Raw genomic sequence first — 18424 nt, 5'->3', positions numbered from 1 at the left:
TCTTATAAAAGACAAAGATAACTGATCAATGGCGGGGAAAGAGTTAAAACAGTTAAAATAAGATGATCAAAAATGTATATTTATGCTTATTGATGTATCATCTGTACTGAAATCAATTGTGAGTTCAGTCTCTATGTGCTTCATGCATGGTTGCATGTAGATTGTTTCAAATCAGTCATTTACTATATGAGGTTCTGCTTCAGTTAAGAAACTGTCATTAAAGGGACAGTTCACCCAAAAATGAAAATTCTGTCAGTAATTACTCACCCTCATGTTGTTCCAACCCCGTAAGACTTTCGTTCATCTTCGGAACACAAATTAAGATATTTTTTATTAAATCTGAGAGCTGTCTCACTCCTCCATAGGCTTCTATGTCATTGGGTCGAGCTAGCCTCAGTTTTGTTTGACAATACTTCGAACGTCAACAAGAAGTGACGTCACCCAACATCGCTTAGAGCACCTTCAAGCCTCAAATCTGTTTGTTACATGACTTGTATCAGGTCGAGAGCATCAAAAAGTCAGAAGTCAAAGTCATTAAAAACTAATCTCTGTATGACAGAGCCAGTTCTCCCTGTTCCACCTCACATCACGGCAGACTAAACCATGATGCTCCAATTCAGCACCATTGAAATGCTTTGAAAAGCAGAGAGTGTGGTTACATTGGAGCGGGAAATTCCACTCGAGTCCTGAGTCCAGAATTCAATATGTCATTCTGTTCTAACAGATGAACAAACAAAACCATCCTTAGACACATTCCCTTTCAATATAAGTGATGTTCTCAAATCCTTGACACTCATTACAGAGGCTAGATGATAAATATACAGAATAATTTGCTGGTTATTAAAAAAAAACAGAATTCATGGAAGAAATTAATTAGGGCAAGGCCCTTTTGTAACATCACATGGCTGCTGTGCAACTAAATGCCACATAAAACTGCATTAGGCCTTGGAATTTTGGGAAAAGTTTTAAAGTGAGTGCAGCTTGAAAAGAGGAGGGTAAAATAAGTACTCAGCAAGGCAAGAATAACAGTCTGGCCAAGCTGCTTTAGAAACATCTGTGTCTAATTACAAACTACATCCTACCAGAGATCCACAGCAACAAGAACAACTCAGGCAAAGCTGAGAGTTCAGGAATGATGTCAAAATCAGGTTCCACTGAACATCAGCTAATTTAGCCTCGGTGTTCTTCAAGGAAACTTTTCCTGGAGGACTCGAAAACCTTTTTTTTTTCTTTTTACGCCCCTTCAAAAAAAACAAAAAACAAAATCAGTATTTGAGCAGCTGTAAACCCCCAAAACAGCTCCTGTTTGTGTGTTCTTCGCTTTGTTTCAAAGCAAAATCAACAAGACAAGCCCATGCAGGGAGTGTAAAGCTTTTTATAGCAATACAGTGATATCATGTTATCGCTAATTTAGGGCCAAGAAGGAACGATTGTGACTTCAAAAGGGAATGGAACATGGAACTCAACCAGAGCCTGAATAAAATGAGCAGAGTGTGTAAACTGGCAGAAATCCGGAACAAACAGCGAATTGGCAAACTGTGCGTGTCCAGCAGTGTGCTTTTCCCCCCTCTCTGCTTTCCCCTCAGTTCTCCATTGAGATATGAGACGGACAGGCAGACACATACGAGCACGCACATGCAAAAACTATATGACCATTAGTGTCACGCCGCGGCATTTGCATGTCTAGCGTGTGACTTCAGACTCATCACGACATGGCTAGCAAGTGACAGTGGTGATCAATGTCTGTCATGGCGAGTTTTTGAGTGTGGCTTTCAAGTGATCGAGCGTGGTGGCAGTCTGCTAGTGGGATGTCACCGCCGGACGGCCCAGAGCCATGTTTCTGCACCAGCATGTCAGCTGTCCATTATCTGCAGTGACAAGAGTGGCTATAACCCAAAGTGGCACTGAGATGGCTTCTTAACACATGAAAAGAAACATCATGTTCTCCCCAAGAATTTGAATACTTCATCCAGAAAAAAGAAAGAAAAAAAATGGTAAAGACATGCCCTGGACTGCATTTAATGTACCGAACACTTATATAAGATAATTAGTGGCATGAAAGATGAGATCATGACCACATCCACATTTTTTCCCCACACTTAAAAGACCAGGAGAGACTTTTAAGAATTTGGGAGACCCTCCAAAATTTAATAACAGGACATGACACTGAAATAGGGATCCCCTGATATTAAAAACATGGCTGATGCTGATATTAAAATGTATATCGGTATATATTAAAAATAAATCCCTAAAAACAGTAGGTTTTAATTGCTGTGAATTTTGGCACCAGAACATTATAATGAACAGTATGAAAAACAGATTTTCATTTTGAGATTTGATAAAAATTCCATTTAACACAAGTATTATTTTTTAAGAACATTTTTGAAACGTTAGAATCTCTTTAAATATGAAATATTAGCTCAAATATATCCAGTATTAAACAAAACAAATAAGCTGATAATAAAGTTATATGTTTTGGGTTATAAACACGATAATTTGCACTTTTTGCCAATATTTAGATTCATGTTGTCGTCTAAATAAACCCTTTTAAAATACTACAAGTGAATTTAGGCATCACAACATTATAATGTACAGTACGAAAATATGGATATTCGTTTTGAGATTTGATAAAGATTACATTTATTAAATTGTTATTACATGATTAGTGTTTTTAAAGATGATCTTTAAGTGAGATTAGAAGACGACAAAGATAATGTGAATGGGAAAGTAAAAAAAGTAACAGGGATAACAATATGAGAATACACAATTAAATATACAATATCTGATATCGATTAAAAATACTTTAATATCAGCCAATGACCGATATGGTTCTTTGATAGACAGAATTTAACTGGAATGTCCAGGGCTGAAAATTTTAATTAAGATAAACTATTAATGATAAAATAGCATTATATCAATGGAAAGATAAGTGCTGTGGGTTGACAGGCTGTCTCCGCCCCGCTGCTGAGGGGAGATGGGTAGAAATGGCGTGTGTGCTCCAAGGGCATATGCTTTGAATTCAGTCATTCGCAAGTGATTTAAAAGCCAATTATGTTGTTGTTGCTGTTGTAATTACCCATATACAGTGGATGGTTCTGTGGTCTAATTGATTACTATCAAAGCATTTTTCACAGCAACAGAAATTTAACAGCTGCACTAGTGCATCTTTATCAGTGTTGTGCAAGTTACTTCAAAACTGTAATACATTATACATTACTTGTTACTGTTATTTAAAAGTAATTCTTTACCTTACAATTTTACTGTCTCAGAATTGTAATGCATTACATTACTCCAGTATTATTTTTGAGTTACTTTCACCAAAATAACTACAGAAGTAGAACTTAACATTCTAAAATGACTAGGGCGGTAAAGATATGCGATATGAAACCACGACACTCAGATCCACGAACCTGTGTCACGGTGCGCGGTGTGAGAAGGCAGAATCACGACACAACCCTTCCAACTCCCAGAGTTATCCTTCCCGTCCAGATCCAAAGCTACCACATCTTTAAATTACTATTAGTATTATTTGAAATTAACATTATAAAATAGGTACCTACACCACAAACCTAGTTGAGAATAAATTCTTTCAAATTGGGCAATTCCAGCGTTATGGACGTGACATTTGCAGTAAAAATTCTCAGAAAATGCATTTAATACCATTATATAGAAACGTCTGTTTATATATCCATAGGCTATAATAAAGGAGTCCAGACATTAGAAAAATATCAGTTTACACACATGCGTTTTATATTTAATATGAGGGAAATAGACATGCATGCACAAAAAATCTTTAACTTTTAGGTAGCAAAATATTTTTGAGTAATTTCTGTGAATTACACTAAGCAAACCAAAAGTAATACTACCCACCAGATGAAGGAGGGATGGCTCTCCACAGAACATAATATATTCATTTTATTTTATTTTATTTTTCCTGTTTGCATTTATGAGGAAAAAACGATGTTACGGACGTGTCAGTTCCCGGTTACGGACATAACCGCTCTGAAAGCGGCACTAAAAGACTGCTTTAAAACTTTCACAGAGACCTCAAACAGAAAGCACAAAGCCTTTCTTTAAAGTGAATTTCGTTTTGTATTAATTGTATCTTAACCCTCTGAGGTCTAAGGGCATTTTTTCACTTTTTCTTCGATTTTTCATATCTTATTAAATTCACCTTTTAAAGGCAATTACATAACATAATCCCATGTGTTTTATATCAAAATGTGCAGAGAAAACCCAGCTCTTTCTCTGATGAGCTCACCACTTGTCCTAGAGCATTGTGTAAAGAGAGAGAGAGGGATAATTTGGCTCTAAAAGGTGAAAAATATAAGTCCGATTTTTGAAATTCTTCAAATCCTTTGTGGAAACATACCATTACTCATGTGGACGAATTATTTTGGCCCTTGATATGGGTTCCCCAAAGTCTTAGGGTCACAAAAGTAGTGTAATATATGAATAAAATAGTAGATAATGAATAATAATTGTCTAAAGTGACATTTTGAAAAATCGTTTTTTAAGTACAAGTTTTGTCTGTGACTCTACCCTCACCAAATGTTAGAGGGACTGAGATAAAATAGGACTAAAATAACTTCCTACTACATATCAAGCTTTATGGGATGTGTGCAAATGAAAAAGTAGCATTACAACAGGTCTTTCTTTCAAGCAAAACGTTTACTTTGTGAAAAAAGCTCACTACTAACAATATTCACAAAATGTAAAAATTTTCATGTTTTCTTGTCAACTTTTCAACATTTTTTTTTTCAAACCAAAGCTGCACTATATATTAGATATTAGAAATAGTGCTGGTTGATACTGGGGGGGTACGGGACCTCTTGGCTGGCCGGGTTGGTGATGATGGTTGCTGTGTAAGGGCTGGTGGTGACCTGGTGACTGGTGGCAGGCACAGGTGAGGCTGCCTGTGTTACACTGGGCCCTGGTAGCTGTGAATCCTCTCTGAAAAAAACACAAAAACAAATAAGTTAGGACTTGCATTATCAATTTGGCCAAAACATATTGATTCATCACTACAAGAGATAATGTTATTCAAATTGTGAATTGAGGTGAAGAAATATTACATTAGTTATCAAAAGTAGACCACCAAAAACAGCCTACATGCCTACAACGTTACTATTTGTAAGTGTACGTTACCTCAGTTTTAATCAAGAAAATAACTTTTACGTAAAGTAAACACTTTGCTAAAGGCACAGTCAATTTGTCAAAGTTCAGATACACAAAGCAGTACAGCACAGCTTATTTTAGCCAAGATGGTCACAGTTAGTCTAGCACAAAGTGCACCATGCGAACAAGGTTTTTATAAAATAAATATGCTTACCCGTCTTCAACTGGATCTCTTCTGTGATCATAATCCTCATCATCTAAAGTTACATCAGAAGAAAATCCATCAGGCTCGGAAACTCGTTCATCCTCGTCGCTGCTCTCCAAAACCGCCGCAAGTACGTCTTTCAATACCAATGTCTTCGCCATTATCTCTCATCGTCTTCTTCTTACTTTTCCTCTTCTTTATATATGTTTTTGCCATGTTTTTTTCGCGGTCTTTTTCTTTCGCGGACTTTTCTACTCTTTCTCTCTCCATGTCAGCTTTGTTTTCATCACCGTGAGGAGATGGGAGGGTACTTAGGGATTTCAACCGCATCTATTGGTTAGTTTCACACAAAATGCAGACAGGCAAGCTAGCCCACCAATCACGCAAGGTGAACGGTCAATTTTTTTTTTTTTTTGTGAACGGTCATCTTGTCTTCCCTCTTGCTCCCTGTGTGTGAGTCACGTACGATTTCGCGAGAATAAGGACGTTGAAGCTGAGAATCTATCGATTACGGCAAAATCAGAACCATTTATGTGTGCTGCACAATCGCGGAGATATTAATAGAAACATTTAGTAAACATCGAGTTGACGCGCCCGCGCGTCACCCGACCTCAGGGGGTTAATTGTAATCAATGTTTCATCAACCAGTTGCCTGGATTTAATAAATAAGAAGTAAATATAGTAGACAAGAGATACTCAGGACACGGAAGCGCCGGCGCGTGAACCTGGAGCTCATCTCATAAATGAACCGAAACTCAGCGCCTACTTGCCTCACAGTCAGACATGTCTACTTTTAAACAGAACAATTCAAAATGAAAGAAAACAGACTGCTCTCTGGTTAGAAAGAAAACACAGAACAGAGTAATGCACATACGTCCATCCCGCGAATGTACAGTCTTCTTCTACCATATTCTCCCATTAACCGCTTTTCCACTGGCCAGCACGAGCACAGAGACCGAAATCATGCCTCGCAGCACTCCAGTAAAACCTGCCCTAAACACGCTTTTACTGGACTATGTCACACAAAGGTACACCAGCAAGAGGGAGATGAATGAAATAAATCGCCATACAAATATATCAGAAGCAGTCATTTAGTCGTTATTTACAAACTTGGACACCACACGCGATTATTGACTGATCACGAACAGCAAATAACTTACTTGCATTTTTCATTCGTTAATGTCTCGCGGTCTGGCTGTTTTTTTTTTGAACAATTAAATTTTGGGCTAAAAGTGTGTTGTGTACAGAGTAAAACATGTACAGAGTAAAATATTACTGAAAATTGATTAGTAATGCCTTACACTACTGCATTACAACAAAAAGTAATAAGTTACTGTAATACATTACTTTTGTAACGCGTTACTCCCAACACTGATCTTTATATATGAGAGAATGCTTTCCTCAAAATAAGTTGTAGAGGAAAGAACTGAGGAACATTTAAACTCAAAATGTTGACGACAAACATTTAAACTCAACCGATTTCCAACTACGTGGATCTGTGCATGTTGTCGGCGGCTCTACCAGCTGACAGAGACACCCATGGTGTGTAAAAGATGCTCGAAGAGGCGATTTCTCTGTTTGAGCTGCTGTTGTGAAGTGACATTTACCTAATGCCGCTCGAAACCTCATTGCAATTAGTGGGCAGCTGATAGCGATGCGGGCTGACTCACACGGACAGCGCAAGCTTCTAAACTAGTCCTCGCACACCCACGGTAGGCGCTCAAGTCCAAGAAGCAGGAGCTGGAAGGCCGCTGCATGCTCCAGTAAACAGACGTTTTTGCTACTTGCCCGCGCCACGTTTTTGCGCCTCGCTTCACCCCCTCCAAACACCGGGGTCGAGTCAGACAAGCCTTAATGGACACTCTCTTTTCGGCTGTTGGTGACTTTTTCCGACTGCAACTGCCAGGAGACAAGCTCCATAATTACATCTGAGGCTCTGGGGAGGAGGAAAGTGTGGGGTGTCTGACTTGTTAGGGCTCAACAATGGTTCAGATCAAATCGGTGAAGTTTGGACAAAGAAGCACACTGGCTCGCACACAAGTTACGGTTTCTGCTGTCGGCAAAATGCACGCCAGGAGCGAGAGAACCAATTAAGAGCTGACTGCAAGGGGCTACTGTGACCTGGTTTCTCTACATTCTAAAGGACAAATACTGAGAAGTACATTTAACCATTTATTCTGAATAAGCTGTGATGTGACAGGATTGTACATAGCCATGGAGAGCAGCATGGTGGCAACACAAGAGGTGTGTGAGCCTTTACATTACCCATGCTCCCATAAACTCATTCTCTCTACAAGCATACATATAGTACACAAGCTCATTCATGTATGACCATGGATATATAAATTAAGAATAAAATAAAAAGAAATTAGAGGAACACTTTATTTTAAGGTGACATAGTTACTACATACACAAGTAACTAACCCTAAACCACACCCTAACCATAACTCTATAGTAAGTACATGTAGTTAATTAATATAACTCAGTATTTATTTGAGTAAGTACAGTGTAACTACGTCACCTTAAAACAAAGACCAAACAAAATCAGAACTTTTATTCAAGGACGCATTACATTGATTAAAAGTGACAGTAAAGAAATATAGATTCCTATATCTATCGTAATTTATATTTCAAATAAATTATTTTCTTTTGAACTTTCTATTCATAAAAGAGTACTGATAAAAATGTATCACACTTTCAACTGTTTGTAACTGATAATAATATGAAATATTGAGCATCAAATCAGCATATTAGAATGATTTCTGACGGATCATGTGACACTGAAGACTTTTTATTTAAAGGTGCATTGTGTAATATTTAGGTGGATCTGTTGACAGAAATGCAATATCATATACATAATTATGTTTTCAGTGATGTATAAAGACCTTACTTAGTGAACCGTTATGTTTTTATTACCTTAGAACAGGGGTGCCCAATCCTGCTCCTGCCGATCGACTGTCCTGCACAGTTCATCTCCAACCCGAATCAAACACACCTGCCTTTAATTTTCAAGTGATCCTGAAGACCTTATTTGGTTGTTTCAGGTGTGTTTGATTAGGGTTGGAGATGAACTGTGCAGGACAGTCGATCGGCAGGAGCAGGATTGGGCACCCCTGCCTTAGAATGAGCCATTTCTATCTACATACACCGCGGGTCCCCTTACATTGAAATGCGCCGACGTGTTTCTACAGTAGCCGTAAACGGACAAACGTGTTTCGTTACTATGTTGTTCTTCGTGCAAGGAAGCTAGACACGATGACCAAATAACAATAATATTTGCAATAACATATTTTACTGAATAATAAAGTAAACCTAATTTCTTAATTTATCTTTGTAAAGAAACCTCATTGCTTAACTGGCTACTCTCTGTTTTCTCCGACGACGACATATTTTCCTGTCGGCCACCGTAACTTCTGTTGGGTGCAATTCACAACCTTACCACTAGGTGCCGCTAAAAACAACACACTGCACCTAAAAAAACAAGAAATTTTAGAGGCCAGCATTTTTAACAGTAAAACATGAACATAATAAAACCACCTAAATAAAATAAAAATAAAAAAATCCATATTATCAACATACATTGGTACCATATAATTTATTGGCCAATTAAAACAAATTAAAATGATATTACCCTTTAAGTGTGTCTAGTTATTTAGTAAAAACAGCAGAAAATTACCAGCATATCCGTTTCGGCCAGAATTCTGATATCAGTGCATACCTACTATAGTATTTCCATTGCAGCGTAAACCAGCAGAGTAACGTTTGGATGCATGTCTGGGTGGCGTGACCTGCGCCTTTTCCTGCCCCCATTATATCATCATTGATAGCTTCCAATGTTTTTGTAATGTTTTGTAGCAATTCACAAAGTGAACCCAAGGAAATTGTGCAGTGAACTGAATTGAAACCGCCAGTGGCCTTCTGGCAAAAGGTCAAGAGGGATAAATTGAGGACGCCGAGTCTAATGGAGATGCTGTGTGAGGACTTTAGACACACTGAGAAGTGTTTTCTGTTAAAAGGGTCGCTCAGAGTAGAAGCTGGGAGATTTGTGGAATAAAAAAACCTGTTGTGGAACAGGATGTGAGAGGTTAATTGGTACCCTGTGTGAAAGCTGTTAACGAGTGTGCGAGTGGAACACCCAGGATGCACTGGGACATTCCAGCAGTGCCATGAGAAATAAACGAGTGTGGGGAATATTTCCTTTGGCCTCGGTATCGTCCTCTCAGAAGAATACTGGTCACGCCTGTAAGCTGGACCGTGTTAACAATGTCTCGCTGCACCTCGCTGGTTCACACTGTTGGAGCACTCACATACGCACTCAAGCGGACACACACAAACGTACTTTGGGCTCTTATGGCTGGGCACCTCCTCTTGTGATTGCTCACTGGTTCCATAAGGAGTCTGAAGTGGAGCGCTGTGGGCAGACAGGGGACGTGGATGTAGAAGACCAGCAAGCGTAAAGGCCTGTATAGTCCAGAGGCTGTCATGAGCCTGGGGGCAAAGCAGACATCCTAATCACCCTTCTAATGGCACACAGATTCTTTCTTATGTCTGAGCCGTGCACCTCAGGCCATGTGCCACTTCCAGCCAATACTACAATAGCCAATACAACCACAGAACCTCCCCCTACCCGACCTAACCTTTTGTTTTCTTTACTCTGCAGTATTTGCGTTTGTGTTCGGTCCGCATTTCATTGGTTTGTGAATCATTTCCTGTAAACATTTAGACAGGACGCTTGCAATGATGCCGCTATATTGACTTAAAGATAAACCTCCATCTGACAGGTGACGGCTCAGGAGAGGCACCCTCTGCAGTTTTTCCCAAACGCCTGCTGCCCTCTGAAAATGTGCAGTGCTCACTCCAAAGACAGCTTGTTCAGCCAAATTACAGGCTTCTTGTGCCGTGTGTCGCTGTATACGACAGCACGTCATTTCAACGTGGCTTGCGCCTGCTGCCATGTAGTTCTGGGGAAGTAAGGTGTTTCTCACAAGTGACAACACTTAAGACTTTCACCCACAGCACTATGGAAACAACCCCACTGCAGTCTTACCTGAACACGCCTAAGCAGTGATGCATGAGCAACACCATCATCTCACACTTAAATCAGAGGGGGTTCTACACAATCTCACCTACAAATCTGCAAGATGCTATGAAAAGAAGTGATACAAATAACTGCCACGAATTTCATAAACGTGTAGATTTCAGTGGATAAAAATACAAAAACATTGTATTGTAAAAACAGTTTTTGCTGCAGACTAACTTCTAATAAATGATGAAATGATATATATATATATATATTTTTTTTTTAAAGAAGGGACACCAATTAAACCTATAATTAAACGTATACCAATACCAATAAAACTAATCAATATATAACTGATCTTATTTTTGGTTAGATGCCTAAATTAATGAAATTATAATCAACTACCTAGCTTTAAAACGATAGCACATTTTCAGTTAACGCAATATAAACTTTTTTTTTTTTTTTTTTTAATTAATATCCTAAAATATGAAAAATCTTAAAAGTCAACGCAAACTCTAAAAGTCAGATATTGCCATCATAGTTTCCAATGTTATGAACAACAGCACAGACAGTACTATCAAACATTTCTATCAAATTTATAGATAACTCATTATAATAATAAGATGTGCAGGATAATACTCTTATCTCAAGCTGGTCTTCATAACTTATGAAGTACCCTCAGCTCTTTTACCCAAATCATCATCTTCATCATCTCAAACCCTAAACCCCCCTAAATATCTCCAGGACCAAGTAGTATAGGAACAGCATTCATCTGCCCGCCATGTGCTCCGAGTCATCACTAATCAGAGGCCAGACTGCAATAATTAAGGTAAAAGAACTATGAGATGAGTATTATGGCCTTTGACAATCCATGGATTTCAAAATATCTGAAGTACCAGTAAAGACACCACCTGAAATGCATTATAATGGACATTTTCTGAAAAAACCTGGTGCCTGATTGAACAAAACTCACTACCGCAATGCTTGGGCGTCGTGGGTGGTTGCCAGGGCATTGCTAGGTGGTTGCTAAGGTGTTCTGTGTGGTTGCTAGGTCGTTGCTTACTGGCCCAAGTCAAAAGAGTCCACTACCAAGCGTCGGTGGACTTAGGACTCTCCTTCAGTGCAAGTCTATGGAATTTTGCCCATTTTTTGGCCAAGACTACAAGGGAAAAAACGTAAATTATTGAAGTCACACAATTTCACACAAAACCAGGTATCATTTAAAGAGTTACTTCTTCAGAAGACTTGGATTAAACTGCTCGATTCATATGGATTTATTTTACAATCTCTTTATAAACGTTTAGAATGGACTTTCAAGGGAGGGACAGAAATCTCTTAGATTTGTTTAAAAAAATAACAAAAGTCATATGGATTTGGAACGACATGAGAGTGAGTAATTGATGACAGAATTGTCATTTTATTTGGGAGAACTAACCCTATAAGTCCAAAGCACACATAGTATGGGACACACTATGTGCAAAAAATGTAATATTAGGAGTAAGTGGTTGTGTTAAACTCTAAGTATGAGAAATAGTAACAGTGAAGTTTGCCTTAGCTAATGATGAAATGCAGTGAGACTCAAAGGAGGCGTCCTGGCTGTGGGGTGATGTGTCAGAATGGAGAGTACAAGCATTCGAGGTCTGAAATGAAGGCGATACATTCACTTGGACAGGGAAGCTAGCCACCTTTGGACTGGCTTGTCACAAATCTCCCACCACCAACAGCATTAAAACAGCTACTGCTGCTGCCATGACAACTGCTTTCTCCCTTTCCGTCCCACCACACAACTCTCTGACACGTACCCTCCACTGGGTCACCGCAGACACACGTACACCCTGACACCTCTGGCACAGCACATCTGAGCAGAGCTTGTTTTGCTCGTCTCAGGAGGGTTAAAATCGTGTGTCTGTGTCTGCGCCGTCCCCTCCCTTTCCCCTCCTGCTCATCTGCCACAAACTAAATGATCCTTTCATTTCCTGCCGGGCCGCTGGGCCCTGAGGTGGCGGCCACGGTTGGACTCGGCGGCTCTGCTCCCATGTGAAGTTCACAGCTCTTCCTCTTAGCTGCTGATCCACTATCATAACAGAGCTTACCATGGCACTTCCTGTCTGGGACAGAATCGCGTGAGCTATGCCACGTCCCGGGCAAATATTCACCTGTGAGAATTCACCAGGAAGCCAGTGACTGAATGTATTGTATGAAAATCCATACGGGAACTTGCACACACGTAGATTAACAAAAAAGTAATAAGAAAAAGGACAATAATGCTAAATCATACGCATACGCACACGCCCTCCTCTTGCCCAGTCCTCTGAGGCCTGACTCCGGAACTGACTTAGGAAGTAACTTAATGGTTACCAAACCTTTAGGGGGACTGGGTGAGCGGCATTGGGCTAAACATGTGTTTAGAGCAGACAACATCAGCAATCACCACTTGACCCCTCAGCAGAGAAAGGGTCACATACCGCTCCCCCTTTTTTCAAGTGCTGAAGGAAAAAACAAGAGGAAAAAATGTTTAACAGATAATATAGTCAAGTGAAAGCACTTGCCTGTTGTGAGGGGACTGCAACCATGCTGATTCCCATATGTTGGAAATACACAGAGCACAGTCCAGAGGCTCCACCAGGGATATCTCAAGCCTCAGAGGGACGAAAAAACACACACACACACACACCATAATACACAGTCATGCTTTACACAGCAGAAATGCAATTTCTTGCTCTATAAAGAGTAAACGGAGTAAAAGAAATGATGAGTGAAATGATGTTCAACAAAAATGTAATGTTTACATTTTATATGGGGAGTTTGTCCTTAAAATGTTCCGATATATATGTACTTTTGCTGACATGAAGAGCTGGCAGAACTGAAGTGCGCATAAGTTTATAAATTTTTTGTCGTTTTATGTTATAATAATATCTTTACACAAAATATTTAAGTTTACTTCAGTTGGTATCCACATGCAGAGCAATTTTGGGTTGTGTTAATTATATGGCTGTTAAATATAGCATAATATAGCTCACTCTTAGGGCATTGTTGTTAATTTTTAATTGTTGTTAAAAAGTTTCCTTTACAATTTACAGTATAAACTGACAGAGTTATCATATGCAAGTATATGTAAATATTAACAAAATGAATTGGAATCAAATCAAATTGAGTCAATCAAATCAATCCAATTAACTCAAATCAATGAAATCAAATGTTAAATCAAAATTCCATATGTAAGCAAAATGCAAATTGTAACTGATATTTATTTATATAAATTAATTGTAATCAAATAGAATCAACTAAATTGATTCAAACCAACTGATCAAATAAATAAATTGAATCGATAGCTTGTTAATCGGAATATGCCTAAACAAATGTAATTCAATTAAATTGAATTGGTTGCTTGAGAGTTGCTAGGATGTTTTGGGAATTGGTCCAAATCAAAAGCGCCAATTGCCAACTATATGGCTATAAGGTCCCTGCTTAAGGGTAAGCCTATGGGATTTTGTTTTGTATTCTTTTAAAATGGGGTTTGTAAAAATGTGTTATGTGCATGAGCTGTTCAAACAAACAAAAGTGGAGTCATTCTTCAAGTATCCCTCCATTTCCTCCCCTCTCAGTTCCTCAGCCATTACAGTAAGTGACCCAACACCTCTGGTTCCCCAGGGCTTATTTGTAGCAAATGAATCAGAAATCTGAGAAACTAAGCACCAGCATCTCCAACCGCTTAACCCCGAACACACATCACATTACCTTAATGACAGCCTTGTTTAGAGAGAACAGACAAAACTAGAAACATCAGTTTGAGGTACACAAAGCGAATCTTTCACACAAGACTTAGGTTTATCGGCAGTTTTCCTGTCAGCCCTGTTAAAGGCTTTAACAGCCCATGGTTCAGGCTTTAAATTCTTTGTTTCCAGACAGCGGGTTGTGGTGGATGTGTACAACTGCAGTTTTATTGTGAATGGAGAGGAAAAAATGCAAGGAAAAGGAAAGAAAAACAATGTTAGAAAGAGGCTTGTTGGCAACGGGTGGAACGGACATAATATGAGGCAGTAAGTGAAAGAAAATGTGAAAGATTATGTTAAGTGTCTAGCTGGTGGTAAGACAACATGCAACATCAAATAACTTCAATTCATTAAGTAGGGGTCTCAGATTTCCGAGCAGACCACATTAAAATGCCAGAGGGGTTAAAAGTGGGTCCAGTTGGGTGCAAGATGCCAAAATAAAAGAATTAAGTAATGCACTGTTTACATCTACAGAGTAGATGGGTCAGGGTTTGGGTGACACAAATCGGCATGATGGGTCTCAGCACTTACAGATCAGGGGGGAAGTTGCATAAGAAGTGGTCTTTAAATGCCATTCTTTAGGAGTTTTCCTTAAGAGTGCTGCCAACCTCCTGGAAACAGGCATTTGCCAAAAAAGTGGTGACATGGTTGTGTAAAAATACTAAGAAAAGAGGTTAATGAGAGGAAAAAGAGGGCTACATTGTGTTGAGTGTTAAAGGATATAGGAATATTCATTCATTCGAAAGAAGAAGAAAAAAAACTACATAAACATTTTCCCGGATGTAATTTTCAGTGCACGGACACATTTCCCAGTAGAAATCATCAGTGAGGAGGAAATCGTTTAGTCTCCTTAAGTGCCAAATTGTATCCTGATTTTCCTGCCCCAGCTGCCTGAGCGAAGTCAGAGGTTGGACGTCAACGTCTCTAACTCCTGGACTACAAAAACACTGAGAAATATTCCCTGACTTCTGACTTTTTTGTACATTCAGCTTTCTCCAAAAACTACACGATAAAAAGCGTATCGCTTCTGGGTGTTGTACATTTATTCCTACAGTGGTAGACCAAGCAAAGCGAGTGTTTTTTTGGTGTTTTTGGGTGATTCCATGAACAAGGATAGGGGTGGAAGGGGAAAAGGGAGAGAAACATGTGGAGCTAATTTATTAAAATGACTCAAAATGCTTGCCGGTTAATTCAAATCATGGTGTTTATTAGAATTCACAACAAAGCCTCAGTGGAAATATTTCTTGGGGTCAGTACGAGTAAGCCCAGACCGCTCGATCTCTGTCTCTTTGCACAAGAACAAACCGAGCTAAAACCAAGAACACTGGAGTCAGGACAACGCATTGGAGTCAAAGTTTTTGCTGGTACAAATGGAAAACCAAATCATTTACACATACTTGTAGCTTGATTCACAATAGTTCTGGCATTTTTTGCTCACGGTCCCTCAATGTTTCTGTCCTTTTTTTTTCTGATCGGCTCTGGGGCTGTGTTGTGTTTACTCGTACTAATTTACTGAATTATGTTCCGCTTAGCACTCAGCCTAGTTTGGGGCGACAGAAGCGCAAAGGGAGACACGTTCTGCCCATGGGTTCAGGCTTAAAAGGCTTATCTTCCCACTGCTGATGACAACTGAGGTGCATCTCTGGCCTCCTTGACCTCATTGCAAACAGGCGCCAGGATGTCTGTCTAACTAACGCAAACAGCACCTCGACTCTCCAGAGCCAGTAAGAAACAGCACGAGACCACTATAGAACAGTGTGAGTTTGCAATAATGTGGCATGAGACCTTCGTTAGGACCGAAATGTCTCACTTGAGACATTGTTTGGACAGGAGTGGCGTATCCAGTCCAGTATGAGTGTTGACTGCGAGGCCATTTCCTTAAGTCAGGTGAAAAGAGAGCGTGCAGTACCTTCTCAAGGCTTCCAAAAATAACCGAGGTGACTCCAACCTGCCATCCAGCCTTTCTGGCCTGGGCTATAATTAATATGACAAGTCTATCCAGAGCAGAATAAATTATCCCACCGCTTACATGCGAGCAGTTTGGGGAGTTCATTGGAAACACATGTTTCTGGGAAAGACCGCTTTGCGTGTTCGGCGCTCCTGAATACATTTCCGCTCCCATGTGACTGTGTTACGGCTGGCAGAGTTAAATGTAACCGAATGGGTTCAATACTGGCACAGCGGTGGCTCTAACGAGGGAAGCACATTTGTTTGACCGCACCGGACGTCAATCAATCTGGAAGAGCCCCTAGATCGAATCCCGGCGAGCACGTCCCTGTGCAGAGACAGTTCGCAATAATGGGTGTACCTGGCAGCGAGCCCTTTGGCCTGAGGAGGGACGCGTTTTGGAGTCCATTCTAATGCCGTTACGCACGGGGGCGCACAGAAGGGAGAGCGGTCCATGTGCGGGGTCTGTTTCGGTGAGGCGGAGGAATACTAATGAAAGCATTATTCATAATTTCACACAAACCCAGATTCTCTAGGCCTCTGAAACAAGGGGGAGAGGGAATGGGGAGAGAAATCCATTAAAATGATCTGGAAATGATGCTTTCCAGCCCTGGACTGAGACAATAAGGTATAAATTACTGTGATAAGATCTGGACAAAGTTCAAATCAAGCGAGATTTTCACATCTGGTCCTGTGCTCTTGTCGTCAAATTAATGGATTCTTCTGAAGCCGTGTGCACCAAGAATGTGATAACTTGTGCTTCCTGTTCTACTGATAACATTCCCAAGGGGAGGGAGAGAGAGGCACTGGGTCTTCTAAAGTGTACACAGCACTGGACAGCAAACCTCACACGCTTTCCTTCTGTAGCTACACAAACAAACGCTGACATACATGCATGTCATAAATCTACTTATATTAAGATTACAAAAAAACAGGTACAACAAAAAGAACAGAGAAAAAGCTCATGCTAAGAAAACTGTCAAGACCTTTTTGATGCTCCAGAGCCGTATCTCCTGCTTGCCTGGCCTGCCAAAACAGATTGTGAATCAAATGTGTGAGGTGTGCGCTTCTGCCTCGCTCACTCTCTCGGCTGATGATGCCAGCGCACCTCAGCTCAGTGAGATCAAGAGAGAATGGACAGATGGAGAAAAACAAGAGAAATGGAGAATGAAAAAGGACAGACAGATAAATTAAAGGATTAGTTCAGTCCAAAATGTAAAATGTGACATCATTTACTCACCCTCAGGTCATTTCAAACTCTTCTTTACAGAAGTAATTTTGAATAACATCCTGATTGGTCTTTTAAATGCAGTTACAATGAACGAGGACTTCAAGCTTCAAAAAAGACCCAAAAGAACAATAAAAGAATCATAAAAGTAGTTAGTATGACTATTTCAAGCCTTATATTATTCATTTATAATCTGAGCTGTTAATGGCTGTGGCCAGATCATTGAGTTGAACTCACAAATTGGATCAAGGGATGTGTGAACAAATCATTCAGACAGATTTTGTGAACTGAATAAAACAATTCATTAACAAGATCTGTATTAATAAAATGATTTGTTCACAAATCGGACATCTGTACTTTTCCCATTAACGTGCTGGAAAGCTAAAAAACACAACAACAACAACATTATTATTGTCCATATTTCACACAAACCTACTATATGGCTTCAGAAGATTTGGAATACAGTGCACAAGTCATATGGACCACTTATATGATACTTTTATGTCTCTCACCTCAGAAAAACAAACTTTCCTGTCCTGTCAGTCGTTATACTGTGCTCACACTCGTAGCTTGCACTCTTCAATTGCACATGCAAATGCGACGGTGCACGCAGTATATCAATTCATTATAAATAAAGCGCAAAATAAATTACTAGCATGCAACATCACAGTTATGTTGTCAATTAGTAAGTCATGAAATTACCAAAAAGTACCAATAAATTACGCAACTGGTACTTTGCATGTTAGCTAGGTAGGATTTGCATGCAGGTATGATGTTCATTCTATTCATCAGGAGCAGTTTCCATACGTTTCATTTACAGCTCATGCTAGTATTGTGTATGTACCATGGTAACTGTTGTTTCCATAACCCCAAAATGTCAATTCATTTTCACTTTGTGTTGTTTTGTATATTTTATTCGTGGCATCTCTACAAACTTTATTGTATTAACATACAAAAACTAGTTTGGGACTTTTATTTAATAGCCTTACCTTATACTGTTTATTCATCAGTATTAATCATATATATATATATATATAGAATATGTAACACAACACATTATAACACATAATAGAACACTTTTGTTTTAGGAATTAGGTCAAATTCCTAAAAGCAAAATTGGGTCACGGCTTAAT

The 18424-nt window shown here is 39.4% G+C and overlaps 2 protein-coding genes across 5 annotated transcripts in view; both read right to left on the bottom strand.

Annotated features, from left to right (window-relative positions):
- bcas3 (BCAS3 microtubule associated cell migration factor) overlaps positions 1-18424 on the bottom strand; it is a 230896-nt gene that overhangs the window by 115605 nt on the left and 96867 nt on the right. The window lies entirely within an intron of this gene.
- Positions 3947-5604, bottom strand: LOC311297279 (uncharacterized protein). Its single transcript, XM_084419508.1, has 2 exons — positions 5333-5604; positions 3947-4953 (listed from the first exon to the last, which is right to left on the bottom strand). Exons 1-2 carry the CDS (start codon positions 5482-5484, stop codon positions 4791-4793), a joined length of 315 nt encoding a protein of 104 aa, XP_084275634.1. The 5' UTR covers positions 5485-5604; the 3' UTR covers positions 3947-4790.

This window comes from Rutilus rutilus, assembly GCF_951802725.1.
Source record: "Rutilus rutilus genome assembly, chromosome: 9".
Taxonomy (NCBI): domain Eukaryota; kingdom Metazoa; phylum Chordata; class Actinopteri; order Cypriniformes; family Leuciscidae; genus Rutilus; species Rutilus rutilus.
The sequence above is the reverse complement of the archived record's forward strand: the minus strand, read 5'-3'. Positions and strand labels throughout refer to the sequence as shown.